The sequence below is a fragment of the Tetrao urogallus genome (assembly GCF_951394365.1).
Source record: "Tetrao urogallus genome assembly, chromosome: 14".
Lineage (NCBI taxonomy): Eukaryota > Metazoa > Chordata > Aves > Galliformes > Phasianidae > Tetrao > Tetrao urogallus.
In genome coordinates this window covers 3,617,768-3,632,716 of record NC_136827.1, presented here as the reverse complement: position 1 = coordinate 3,632,716, position 14,949 = coordinate 3,617,768, and the positions used below count along the sequence as shown (strand labels likewise).

The window sequence follows — 14,949 nt, the reverse complement described above, 5'->3', positions numbered from 1 at the left end:
TTGTTCTTTTGTGTATGTTCAGGGTACTCTAAATACATTTAGAAATACATGTTATTTCTTACTTCCAGATTTCAACTGCTGAACTGAATTAAAAATATCTCTAAGCAGTTCTTGTCTTGGTGTTGCTCTGCCAGTTTTCTAGTTTTCATATGCAATTAATAACCCATACAAAAAGTATAACTGGTTCTATATCCTGCTCTGGTTTACGTAGACTGAAGAGTTTATGTAAATACTTCATGAGATTCTCAAAAAAATAATCTAGTAACATAAAAGTACCTTTTTTTTTTTTTAAATGACAAAAAAATTCTGTTTATAGTAAAGTGTGTGGTTAGGATGGAACTATATAATAGGCTGTTAGACATGGGCTTGTGATTCTGTACAGCGTTAATGTTTCAACAAATGTACTGTGTTTATTGTTCAAGAAAAAAAAACACTGTGCCTTCTAAAAAGTAAATTATAATTGTGGCTAGGAGCAAACAGTGACAAAAGACATGGATACATCATGAATATAGCAGGAAAATATCTCACATGATTTCTAGTAATTTCTACATACCTTGTATGTTTTTCTTGAGACATGGAAAATTAAACTGAACTTATTTTTATACAGGATAAACATGTTAAGCAATTAAGCAAGACTGAAAGTTGATGAAACTGTTGGTACAGTTCTTGGAACCATGGCATATACTAGTAATTTAATGAAAGCTACTAAATTGGGTTGGGAAATTACTTCAGAGGTCTCCAGGAAATGAGTCTGAGAGTATCCTCAAGAATTCCATGAAAGAAAGCATTTTAGAAAAATGCTTAACAACTCTATGTAGAAATGAAGAAATAATAACAGTTTTAAAAGCAGATCCAGTAGAAACTGTAGAGTTGCTTGAAGGGTTGCTCATTAGTATATCCAAGCATCTCTGTATTGTCTTGACATCTTCAAGCAATTATAATACTTAATTCATTCTAAAGGTATTTCAATTTAAAGCTGTACTCTTTTCATGAAAGGATGACTGTGATTCAAGTGAGACGTTTTACAACTCTGCACTTTTTTAATAATGGAAGTATCATAAGATAATATGACTAAAGAAAACATATTGCAAAAGAGGCCAAATCATAGAATATTTATTGCAGCACAGTAAGTAACAGTTCCAGCTGACTTGCCAGTTTTGATCTCTACATTTGATAGCTGCAGGAACAGAGTTCTAACCAAGAAACTGTTTAAGTGCTGTAGTTAGCACAGGGTAATCTTTTCTGAGTGAAAAGAAAGTATTCTTTGCAAATGACATGCTCTGAGCTGTAGTGTTTTTAGAATACTATCTGAAGGTTAACACCATTTTTAGTTTGTGAGGTTTTTTGCCCTTGCTGAATAGGAAGGCAAAGCTACCTGTCACTTGATTCAAGTTGGTGAATGGTTGGAAAAACATGGTACTGACCTGTAGTGGGTCTCTAATGTAGTAGCAGCCCAATTGACCAGTACTGTGGCAATGGAGACCTCTTTTTGTGTCCTCGCAAAGTGAAGTGAACTTTTTCCATTACTAATTACATACTTTGTGAGTGCAAGCTGAGATTGTTCTTGAAGTCTAAACAATACTGAGGGCTACAGGCAGATGTGAAGAGTATCACAGTTCATTTCAATCACCTGTTCCCAGGGTTTTGCTATTAAGCTATAAACAACTCATTGGGAAAACACACAAGTTCCTTGATGAGAGATGGAAAGTGATGATTTCAAACAAAGCAGAGTTTGTAATGGCTTGGGCTAAAACTGAATTGCACCACTTGAAATAAATATTCCACTGACATTACTGGAACAAGAAGTTAGTATTATTCTTTCCACGGTGTAGTTAGATAACTGTCAACATGGAAATAATTGGTCTTATGTTTTACAAGAGATATGAATTTAACTGGAAAACTACTTTTTTGTTGTTTTCAGGCATCAACTTATCACCATATTCAAGAAATAATGGTACAGTTATTACGCACAGTGAACAAAACTGTTATTACAATGAGACGAGATGATTCCTTAATTGTGAGTAATATTTCAATGTTTCTTTTAATACTTTGAAGATTATTTAATAATTCTCCTGTAAAAATGCAAATACAATGTTTGCAGAGACCTTACTTGTGGACTTTTTGAGATTTAAAATGAAAGATCTAAAAGCCTTGCTCTCTTTTTGATTCCACTGTTCAACTTTACTGTCTTCCAAATTTTAGTTGAGCACTGACAGGTGAGCTTTAAAAAACAGAAAATGAAATCAAAGCCAAAAACCTCTACGTCTAAAGTTAATTGCTTTCCTATGCAAACAGCTCAATTGGATGCTCCATTTCTTCCTGCTGGTACCTAATGCACACAGGAAAAATGTCTGGAGATGTGCTCAAACGGAGCAGTTGCATGAGTTTTTTGCGGGTATTCTGTGGCTTAGAAGTTATATTCAAGGACAGATTCTACAACTTACTTAGATTTAGGTATGTGCAACATAACTCATTCTCTTGACTTAGACTACTTCTGAGAATGCAAGCCATTGTGTTCTGAAACTTGTCCTTCAGATTGGGCACTGAAAAGAAGATATGTATTCTATCTTATTCTTAGAGAATTGCATTATTCTGCAAAATCATCAACAGCGTTTACTTGATCGTTTCAGCCTTGAGAGGTGTGTTGCATGTCTTTGTAAGATTTCTGTATTTTCTTGATCTGGAAAACCAAAATAGCAGTTTTTGAGCCATTTGAAGTGTAATGTTCTCCTAGTAATCAGCCTCCTAGTAGCTGAGTTCTTCAGGGATATTTGCCAATGGTCACTTAAAATACTCAAGTGTTACATCTGCAAGTTTCAGAAATCTTATTATCTGTGCATCAGAACTCTGTTCTGTTTGCATCACTCTAATGTGTATGTATAGTCATAACAGGAGCAGGCTCTGAATGAGAAAACAATGAACCTGTCAGTTTTCTAGTGTTTGAAAATGTTTTCTGTTTTATGGATGACATAAGCAATCAACTGAGAAGTATTCATGCATACCATGAATAGTAAATGCAGAAACAAAATAAAACTTTTAATCCTACAAAACATATCATAATACTTAATAAACACTAAGAAACAAGATGCTTACAGTCAACTAACATATTTTAGGGTTTTTTTTGTCATCTTCTGTAATTTGTTTAGGCATGCAGATGTCTGAACGGTAATACTGCTCACCATCACCTGTGTGTGTTGTTGCATTGCCTCTTACAGTGTGTGTGTATCATATTATAGAGGTTTCTCAGAGCAAAAATGAAGGGTGTTTTAGAGCTGAGGCAAGACCTCATAATGGGATAATTTGATAATCTTTTGTATATATTATTCTTTTTTTTGTGAAGTACAAATTAATATCTGCAGTCAGAAATGAAGCACAAGTGAAAACAAGCTCATTTTGTATTCTGCATACTGTCTTCAGTTCAGTTACTTACTTTGCAGGTTAGCTTTAATGGGCAAAACTTGATAGGGCAGAACTTCTTTAAAGCCTAAATGAACAATTTTTCAGAATTAGTCAGAAATTAGTCAGGAAGTGTGGCTTTCTGTAGAATGCTTAGGTGAGCTCAAGTAGCTAAAAGCATGATGTGCTCTGTCAGTGTAGGTGGACACAGAATAGCTGCAGCTGGACAAGGTTTACAGTTTAAAAGGCCTGTAACTCTTTGCAGGTGTAAATGTTTGCAGCTGTTAAGTCTACTAAAATTTATTTGCCTTCTGTCAGAGATGAGGAGGTTTTTTGTAACCTTCTAGATTGTTAACAGAGGGAGCTATGGATTTTTGGCTTAGAACTTCTAGTTTTAATCTTTGCTTGGTACAACACCATTTGAACCACAGGGAAGGCTCTTCGTTGTGCACAGCAGGTAACAACATGCTGTGAGCTTTGTTCATGTAATTACTGGAAAAGGTCAGACTAAGAAGGACATGATCTCCTCAGGAGAAGTTGGCGGTAATGGGTAAGTAATTTAGCTCCCTGCAGCTACTGCAGGGAAGGCACTTAAATGGCACTGAAGGCTTTGCTTTGGTATTTTGGCAGTTGAAGGCTATAATGGTGTCTTGCTTTGTTTCCACTAGTTAAAATACAAAAAAGAAACAAATAAGTCTCCTTAGTGATTATCACTGAAGTGCTTTTAATCTTGTAATAAGGAAAGACGAGTTTATTTTGTGAGATTAACTCTTTATTCTGTACTGGAATCTTGATGTGAATCTTGGCTTTTCCTTACAGGACACAGTGGTGCAATGAAGTACCACGGACGTAATTAAAGAAGCAAAATATAGAGAAGCATGTAGAATAGGGAAGTACTTAATTCTGTATCAGCTTGTTTATGGAAACAAAAACATTGTTTTTGTGTTGTTTGCAGATGCATGGTAGACGTTTTAAAGGTCACTGTTGGTAGTCCAAAGTTTATCTTCATCTCGTTGTTAGTTTAAACAAAGGTCAAGAGGGTTAAATAGTTAGCAAGAAGAGTCTGACAACATTAGTAAGATACTGTACAAATCAAGACTTTGCTGTAAAAAAACCAATCAGGCAGAGATTTGTATTTATTACTTTTCCACCATGGACATAAATAAAAGTAAAGTTTCTGGATGTAAACAACCAACATTTCAAAGGAAATTCCCAGGATTGAAACAAACAAACAAACAACAAAACAAACAAAAAACCCACAGTGCTTTAATAACCCGATCTGCTCTTTCAGAAGATCATAACCAGAAAAAACATTTTATGGAACTGACATTGTTTAGAAAAAAAAAAAACATACATTAAAATAAACTGGCTAAAGCCTCTTTTTTGTTCAGTTTTCGGATTCAGACATTTTCTCTACCTAGAAAAACTGCAAAGTGATTTTGTGAAAGAACCATTTATTCATTTCCCATTTATTTTTTCTTTCCAAAGAACAACTGTTCTCTTCTTTTAAAATCAAAATATTGTCTGTTATTTATCAACTCCTGAAACTTAAGAAAAAGATTTTATTTCAACAGATGGCACCCCATTTAAAGAACATAAAGATTTACAAAACATACATTTGGTGATATATTTCATTACAAAGATATTCTGAATCTAAAGTAGCATAATTGCTAAGTATTGTGACTTTTTCAGAAGAGCTACATGAAACAACAAAAAGCCCTGCATGACCTGACAGTACGTGACAAAAAGCAGTCATTACCCCTCTCACGCATTTGGAATTTTTAAGGGAAGTTAGGTTGACTCCATAAAACTGCAATTTGAACTAACATAGGTCTAGAATTTATGTGCTGTGCAGCATTTTATAAATCACACATTGTAGTTGTCAATTAAATGTCTTCAGAGAAAGTATTTGAGTATTTTGTATGTGAGTGTTATCAGTTAGCTCTGGTTGGTGTTTTTTTTTTTTTTAATTTATTTATTCTGATTTTTAACATTTAATTCCTACTCTGGTGATGGTTTCAGGCATTACACAATGAATTAAGTCAACAAAATTCTTTTAGCCGTTATTCTTTTAGCCATTATTATTTGTTTATCTACCCTTTCCATTGCTTCTCCAATGCTGTCATCCTGCTGTGCTGATGTCTTCTCACTATTACTATTTAATTTAACAGTAGGTTTTTTTGCTCCAAAGTTGTTTTTAAAATTTTCTGTGCTAAGTCTGTTGTGTGATATAGTGAGAAAACTCGCTATCATAACCTCTTGCCTTTGGTATAGCTGGCTTTATTGTGAAACTATGATGCTTAATCTTTTGTACGAATAATTTATTTCTGGCATACTTCATTTTAAATTAAATTATTGTGGGTTTTTGTTCACAGTATCAGGGCTTCTGGAAGCCAGATGAGTTCTGTCCACGCACATTTCTAGAACATGTTTGGCTAGGAAGTTTTTTAGGAGGCCGCTGCTGACTCACGTAGCACATGGTTTCTTACCTTATCTGCATTCTTATGTTGTACTTTGTTAAAGTTAAAATAAACTTTCTTGACAACTCTGGGCCAACTCAGCATTATGAAGGACAGTGCTTTAGGTGAACTCTTGATTTCATATTTTTTTTCCATGTAAGAATTTAGTGCCCTTCTTCTTTGAATGGACTTTCCTACAGTAAATAGCATATTTGTGTTCTCGTGCAGTTTTACTTACTCCAGAAATTGATTGGTGTGATGTGGCAAATAAAAATGTTGTGATCGGTTTAAATTCAATAATCTGTCTTTATTGAAGGGATACATGCAAAAACAAAATCAGACATTAAAATGAGCCTTGCTGTACTTATTTAAGAAAAAGGACAGGAAGATGACTTTCACATAATAGCAGGTCATTGAAAATCAGCTTAGTACAAGAATAAACTCACTGGTTTTGCTGGTATTGCTTTTATTGGTATTGCTTATTTTTGTACCTTTGTCCTCCAAAGATATTCATCTTAAAATGATATTTTAATACACAAGCAACCTTTGCATACTAATAGATCCTTCAGCATATCAATTACAGTAATGCAAAATAGGAATGCTGTTGGAATGCCAGCATAAGCAGTGTGTGTAGATGGGTGTGATAAAATTACATACTCTTATCTAATGAATTCTGGTGCCTACTACATCCACAAACCATTACTGACAAACTTTTCTGGCTCACTAAAGGCATATACTTTGCTCGTAACATTTCATACAGCTTTCCCTTCAAAAGGCCTTTAAAGTAATAATAATTCTATGTCTGTCAACTCCATACTGATTGTCCTTAACATATTTTTAAAACTGTTGTCCTTTAGTATCATGATACTCATGATTAAGCCATGTGACATAGCATCGCTGTAAATGAAGACTGTTTTTTTTAATCTTTGGTCTTTTCTGACAAATGTCTGGTTAACCCTAAGCACTGGAGAAACACAAGTGTACAAAAAGAATAGACGTTTTTAACCAATATTACAAGAACTAATAATATATGGTATAAAAAGGAGGATCTAGAGGTAAGACTGTTGAAAACCCTGGCATCGTTTGAACTGTTTAACCAGAGTTTAAGAAAAATTCTGCAGAATAGACAAATTTTTTTAATATTAACTAATCTACATTGCATTTAATAGGCCTTCATAAAGTCATTCAGCCTCCTAAAACAAAAAAAACCAAAGCCTTAGAATGTTTTGATTTAGCAATACAGATATTAAATGCATAGAGGTACAATTGGGAAGAATTAGGTGTTTTAGCAGTACAAAAGCAAGAGTGGCTATTCCTCTCTATTCATCAGGCCAAGGTGCACTGGGATAGAGCAAGATGTAATGAGTACAAGTCAGAACTCAGTAAAATCTAATCAGATGTTCTTTTCATTGTGGAGATGGACAAATGCTGGAAAACGCTGCCCTTGGATGTTATGAATTCTCCATCACTGGAGATGCTTAAAACTAAAATAGATCTAATTGGACCTCATTTAGGAAAGAAATTAGATCTAGAATTACTATGATATTCTTTTTTTTGAAATTTTAAGATATACTTAACAAGCAGTCTATTAAATGACATACTTTGAAATAATTCCTTTTCAAATTGAACTGATATAAGAACAGAATAAAACTTGAACCTGAAATTCTTCATTATGGTTAAATTGTAGATGACAACAACCAATATATTTCACTGCAGATGTGAAATAATTGTAATTATCTCCTCTGAGGAGATTCCCCTGGACTTATACTTGATTATGCAGTCTGTTTAAAGGTCAGTGAAGTTCCTTTTCTTTAGGTTGTGTTGCTTAATATGAAATGAAGTCTGAAGGTTTGACTACCATCGTCTTGTCTTTATTTTTATTTTTTTTTTTTGAAAGTTGAACAAAAATGTCTTTACAAAGAATGTGAGCATCACAGGAAAAAAAAAAAAGAAGAAAAATTTCTTCTTCAGAAACAGTCTCTTCATGTGTCTCTATTCAGTGATATGATTCTTCTGATTTGATACTCAATTAAATATTCTTTAGTGGTTTCATAATCACTATATTTTTATTCAGTATATTTTCAGTTCTGTGCTTCCAAACCTCTTTTTGCTCTATTGTCATTTGAAATATAAAAATTGTTTCAGTTTAAGATTTGTAAGGAAGTCAAATCCACCAGAAGCATTTTTTTTTCACCTTTTTTGTTTTCTTTCTCAACTCCTTTTTCTCGTGAAGTGGATGATCAAATGATGGCTTCTGAGGCGAACCTGAAGCTGGATTTTGCTCTGCATGATCCAGCCTTTTCAAAATCTGTTGAAATCTTCCTTCTTGTTGTCTGAAGTCATATTCTACACTAGAAAAATGAAGAGATGTGAGCTAATAAATGAAAAATTCCCTTTTTAAATGCTTACTTCATTAGAACAGATAGTTTCTTCATTAGAACTTGTTTACTTTGAGGATGACAGAAAAGTGGAACACGCTGCCCAGAGAAGTTGCGGCTTCCTTCTCTGGAGATACTCAAAACCCTTCTGGACACTTTCCTCTGCAACCTGGGACCTGTGTTAGCAGGGGGTAGGACTAGATCTCCAGAAGTCCCTTCCAACCCCTGTGATTCTGTGGTTCTGTTATAATGAGGCATTCAATATAAGAGCCTGGTTAAAATGCAGTGTATTTTGCTGCCTTGAATATAAGATAATCTATTAGTATTTTCTGAAGAAATCCTCTTTCTTTACATGAGATAAGAACTCCAATATTGTTGATCTTTTAGTGCATTTCATTAAACATTCAGATTTCAATTCTGTTACCTAACTCAATCGTGTATCTGTCATGAATTCAAAACATTCACATATTAAATGTGAGAAGTTCATCCCCAGTAAGGACAAAAATATGTATGAAATAACATAAATAAATAAGTCTTTGAAATAAATGAATTGAATTACCGAGGAAATAGGAAGTAGAACTCTACTCACAATGTCTGTATGGAAGCCCATAACTATTATTGGTGTAGAATGAGAGTCAAGATGATAAGAGCAAATATATGCACAGAAAGTAAGGCTCAAAAGAATCAATGTGGAAAAGAGCATTCTGATGCAGTCAGTATAATTAAACAAACAAACAAAAAAGGAGTCAGCACTCTGTGCTTTTTCTTTACTATCTCCACATTTTCTAGGAAGGGGAATGAGATTTGTATCAGCTCTATCTGCAGTATAGATTTTTGCTGCAGGAGTGGAAAGCAAGAAGAAACTGACCTTTTGTTTTATTTTTCATAATACAAGCGTTTTTGGAGGAAAAAAAAATATTATCAGATGCATCTGTTCAATTTTATCAGCTTTGGGCTAAAACACAGTACTATTCACTAGACACAGGTCAGGAACACCAGAGAAGGAAATGTTATTTTATAAATCAAAAACTAAAACAAACAAAAAAAAAGGAAAGCCTCTGTTCCTTTTTCCTTACCTTTCCTTCAAGGTTTCAGATTTGTATTTTGGAGAAACTGTCTCTAGAGATCAATTCAGTCTCTATTTAATAACTTTCCTTGATTTTTGAGGTAACTGCTTGTTTTCAGTCCCACCTGTGTTTATTATAATAAAAACAGTAGTGTGATATATACTAGATTGGAAGTTGCAAGGCACTGCACCTAACCCTGCTGATTAGATAATAAAGGTAAACTTACAGTCTGGTCTAAATATGCTTCTGCTGTAAGACTGAAAAGTTCTTCATTCCTTCAGTAACTCATGTAATCAACTCTTTAACAGATACAGATTAGTATACTGACTGCCTCAGGCTGTGTATGATGAGGAAGATTCAGTGACACTAACACATCACTGTGCTGTATTTGAGTCACTACTGACTTAGGTTGCTGAAGAGCAGGAGAAGAGGGCACAAGGTGAAACATTTAGTTCTGTATTCAAAGACAACAGTCATGCTGCAAGTAGAAAAAATACATATATGAATTTTTTATAGTCTAAACAAAACTCATTACATGGATTTGTTTAAAATAAACCTGATAAACACAAATACTTCCTTCAAAATGGAATGAACATCAAATATTAGTTACTCAGAAACTTTTTTGTAACTGCTTCTTACGAGACGTTTCTATGAGAATGGAAATGATTACATTTTCTTAATGTTTTATGTTTTGTCTCTTAAAACCAATAATTCTTCAAAGCAGGATCTGTGTTCTTGCTTCTGTTCTACTAAGTGGTGTTCTTTAAGCCTCCAGGCAATCTTAGCATTAAGAAGTATGTACTATCCCAAAAGACACGTCAGTGTTTAACTGTTTCTTCTGTTCTTCATATATTTGCACTTCTTACTCAAGATCTTTCCTGTATTGCAACTGTGTAAACTGAAAAGGCAGCATAAGAAGCATAGTTTATTCTCCTGCAGAGAGAAGGTATCCCGTGGTAAAGGGTTATTTCTATATGAATTCTACAGAATTTCTATGTAATGTGTGTTCCTGTAAAATCCAACAAAAAGTTGTTATCTTTTCATTTGAAGTGTAAAAAATAATATGGTAAATTTTGACTATACGCACATCTTAACTTTTCATTCTCTTCAGTCTACAAAGTATGTCCGTACTGTGAGGAGTCTGGAATGGTGAAAGGTGGGCTCCCAGTCTGATTATGCTGCAATTGTTCAGCATTCTTTGAAGATTCCATGCAACATAATGGAATCAAATAGCTTAAGATTTGTATTCTGACTTATAATAGAGCTTGCATTGACTGGACAGTGTGTTTACCAATTGATTGAGGTCCTAGAAAATCCACTGCTGAGAGGACCAGCTACTTGTGCTGTATTACAGAGAGTTTGTACTTCCTCGCTTTTTGCTAATGGGCAGAAAACCAAAGACTTTCTGTGCTAATATGAATGCAACACTTGGAATTGGTATAGTTTGCAGAACACACTACTAGTAAGTTCATCAGAGTACAAATTCATGCTGTAGTTAAAGTAATTTAGACTCAAAGTGCTCTGTTTCAAAATAATAATAAATAAGCCTTTTCTCAAGTAAGAAGGGGGACGTGTTCATTGTTCTGCGTTACACAGACAAGAACTGGTGCATAATGGTATTTGGAGAATGTTCTGCTTATGTTTTCCAAGATCCAAATTTATGACAAATTTTATCTCAAAAAATCTAACACATACACAGAATTTCATAATCAGAAACAACTTCAAAGGTTTTCAAAGCATGATAATACTAGTAATGCTGTGAAACCTTGATGGAAGTTTCTGTTTGAATTTCCAAAAGTACAGTATCTTCTTCTGATAACACCACTGCTAACTGTTCTTTACCTGGGGAGAAAGGAAACAACAAAAGCTCCTTACATATTCCCTTTTCTTTTTTAAAAAACAGGGATGATGATATCAGACCTTTTACAGCTGTGAGCAGGACATAGCATTGTGCATTTGTGAGAGATATACAGTCAGTGGAAAATTGTGAAGGCATGGTACCTGTAAATTATACATGCGGTGTTCTGACACGTGCTGCAGTTGTTGAGGTCTTGACCGGTGTGGTAGAAGTTGCGCCTGTAACAAACAGTTGTTCATGTAATGTGTATTTGTAAGTACACTGACATACTTCTATGATAAAATATTTCCAGGCAGTAACAAATCTTCAAGCATTCTTTGAAAATAGCTTTTTGCCATTTTTTTTCTTGCAAGAAAATTTTGACATACGTGATTGTCACCACAGTCTGTCGTATCCTGCTAAGTTTTTGAACAGCCACACAAACCTGTTCTACCAACATGAAAATGTGTGCAAAGACCTGGGTTTTCAAGTGGGTAAGTCATTGTCGTGTTCTGGACTCTTACGTGCAATTGAACCTGCACAAATATCTCAAGGCAGCCTTTCTGTCATGTTGCAGACAAAAATAAGCTTACCAGGTGTATTCCATAGTCAGGAAATACTATTGATATACGTGACACAATGCCAACATTAGGGATCCGGTTTTATGCGCAACCAGTTGTGCACAAATGATTTACTTTATGTGTCTGAGTGCCGCTGTTTTATGCAGTATATGAGATGTTGTGGGAAAAATTAATTCCATCCCATCCAGGCACAGCATACTAAACCAGCTACGTTGTGTCTAAAACTATATGTGCGATAACCTAGACTGCACACTGTTTTATTGAAAAAGCAAACAAAGTTCTTGTTTGCTTGTTTCTTTGAAAGATCCACTTGCTGTTTTGTTTTTCTTCCCAAAAATAAAAATTCTTTGATGGAAATACTACATTATCATGAAAGACAACTTTAAAATGCATCTAGGATACATTTACTGTAAGCTGAAACTGTTGTTAATGGCTTGAAGAGCATAAATAGTATATTTGTAATATGTAACTTGACCGCAGAAATATTTAATATAGTACTTTGTCATGTGAATATATCTGCTTCCTGAGTGTTCTGACATGAGTTGTGTGGGTAGTATGGATATTACTTATAATTCATGAATATGTTACATAAATACTCGTTGTGGCTTTGGCTAATAGATATGAGACTGTTCACTAAAACTGAATACACATCATGCATTCTTACTGATACTGCAGAAAGCAGTCATTCTAAAATATGAGACTCCTAAGAGTCTTGCTAACAGTCTTCATATGCTCCATGTTCATAGCTTTAACAACTTTTAAGCCCTGACCTTCACTTCCTGCAAAGATTTCTTGACACACTGGAGGTTAAATTAATAAAATTAATTTAAAAAATTAATGTGGTCTTTTGCCTTTTTCAATTCTAAAGGCTTTCCCCTTAAGTGGATATGTTGTAAGTGATATAATGAAACATAACCAACAACATAGTCCCAACAATGAAAGCCGGCAGATGTTGTGCACTGGCCACTAGTTTTTTTGCTTGCTCACTAAAGCAGAATTAATATTGAACAGAAGCATGGTTTTGCTGATATGAACTGTTTCAGCAATGGTCTGTTTTGGCACTAAATGCATATTTGACCTTGACAGAGAAAGCTGACTTGCCGTAGATTTGTTATATTACTTAGTACATTAGACTGTTGGGTTTTTGTTGTTCAGCTGCAGAGAGATGTTAGCTAGATGGAGACTGTCAGCTGTGTGCTGGCATTGTACCTGATAACATAAATCTAAACAACATGGAGTGCTAATAAACTTCCGCTCAGTTTACTAAAGGCAGTGATAATTAAAGCCAACCTATAAAGAGACTTGCTTTTCTGTAAAGGCTCAAACTTCCCAAAAACTGAATGAAATTATTTCTGCAAACTCATTTTTGAGTATTTCACAGAAAAAATATAGTAGCAAAGGTTAAAAGAGCGATAACATCTGCTTCAGGTTTTTGATGAATTTGTGATATTAAAATGCACCGTACCCTTCACTGAGGGCTCTGGATTTTTCAAGGTCTTGAATTACATTCAAAAGGACTTTAATCTTCTCCTGGTTTGACAGCAAGGATTCCTCTACAGACTGCAGCTTGCCTTGTAGAGCACATAGTTCACCATGTGTCAAATGGATTTGATTTATTTCACTAATCTCTTTGTTGATGTGTGGTTTTATTTCATTCCTTGGCAGATAAGACTTCGTGTGAAATCCTTCTAAAGAGCCATTACATTGGGAAACATCAGACAGAGTAGAATTTTTCTCAGTTTCAGTACTAACTGAAGAAACAGATTTTGATGCATTACTGCTGGTCGATGACATTACCGTGTGATCATCATTTGTTACTGTCACACAGCTGGAATCTGTTTTATTCTCTACTGTCTGTAGATAGCTTCTGTGGAAACAAGGAGATGAACTTTGATTCGATGGAGGTGATAATGGAGTAGTTTCTTTACTGCTTGTGTCTTTGCTGACTACAAGCAACTCAGGATCACTGTTAGCTGTTTCACAAGAATCAGAATGAGGATTACAATCATTGCCGTTAGTGGAATCACTTAGGCAAGGGTATATTTTTTCAGGAATAGATGACAGCATGCTGGTTTCATTGTTTTCATTGCTATTTATGATAGTAGAAGAATTAGAAGAATGCAGTAAATTATTTAAATTCATGGTCGTGTCTGATGCATCCATGGAAGTATCACTGTTTTGTGGAAAATTCACATGAATGTATTCAGGCACCTGTGTAGAAGCAGTTGTCTTTTCTGTTACTGAGGAATCATGGATTTGGATATGTCCATTTTTTTCTGCTTCTGGCAGTCTTTGACTTGACTGACCATCCGCTTTACTATTCCTGAATCCATCTTCCAAATGGCTACTTATTCTTAAGTAACAGAAGTCTGAAGACATAATGTCTTGTTCAGAAAGATTGTCATTTACTGGCATGCAGTCTTTAGTCTCACTTGGCATTTCTGTTAGTGATTTGCTTACCAGCAGCTTTTTTCTTCTGAAAACAGGGAAGTGTTTCCTAAGGCTAGGAGATGTTTGTATGGCAATATTCTGAAGCCCCTTCTGAGCCTTTGGAAAAGATGGAGGTTGTAACAAAAATTTGTGTTGTTCAGATATTTCTGTATTTTCAATCATTAATGCAATGTCTTGGGCAGGATTATTATCCAGGTCAGTGACATCCACTGTCTTTGTGTTGATACCATCATCCTTGAAACGAACTTGCTGAGATTTGCTTCTGCGGTGATGTGGCTGCCTCATAAAATCAAATGAATCCAGACTGTTTCTCTTCAGTAGCACCGGGCGCACTTTCATGTTTTGCTGGGCCATTGAATCACAATTTAAAGTCTGCAAGTAATGGGTCGCAAAGAAGCACATTACATTTGTCATTTGAACTCTGTCATATGATTGTATACCTTAGATTCAAATGAACACTGTGCTAATGAACAAGATAAGCATTTCATTCTTCTTGTTCTTTTTCAAATTTAGTTGCTCGTTAGACTGAACACTAAGGTAAAGATATTATATATAAAATGTAAAGAAAGATTTATTGTAGCTGGAAAATGCAGAAAGTCTTCTGAAGCAAACACGATTCTTCATTTTACAGAATTGCAGTAGACAGCTATGCTTACAGTTAACTCATTTAAAGGTCACATTGTGTCTTATGGCTTTCCCGATGGCTCTTAGTTGTCAGTCACCTCTCCATTATAGCAATCCAGCTTTTTTTTCATATGACAGATTAGTCATACGTCTTAA

The 14,949-nt window shown here is 34.7% G+C and overlaps 2 protein-coding genes across 2 annotated transcripts in view; one reads left to right on the top strand and one right to left on the bottom strand.

Moving 5' to 3' along the window:
* The window catches only part of DOCK2 (dedicator of cytokinesis 2), a gene marked incomplete at both ends in the record, with an annotated part of 154,066 nt that overhangs the window by 54,297 nt on the left and 84,820 nt on the right, over positions 1–14,949 (top strand). Inside the window, one exon of the mRNA XM_079542135.1 lies at positions 1,922–2,017. Coding sequence (XP_079398261.1) covers positions 1,922–2,017 — 96 coding nt within the window. The remainder of the gene's footprint in view (positions 1–1,921; positions 2,018–14,949) is intronic.
* Positions 8,020–14,583, bottom strand: INSYN2B (inhibitory synaptic factor family member 2B; the record flags this gene model as incomplete). The annotated part of the gene is made up of 3 exons (XM_079542136.1): positions 8,020–8,206; positions 11,302–11,376; positions 13,184–14,583. 3 exons carry the CDS (start codon positions 14,581–14,583, stop codon positions 8,020–8,022), a joined length of 1,662 nt encoding a protein of 553 aa, XP_079398262.1.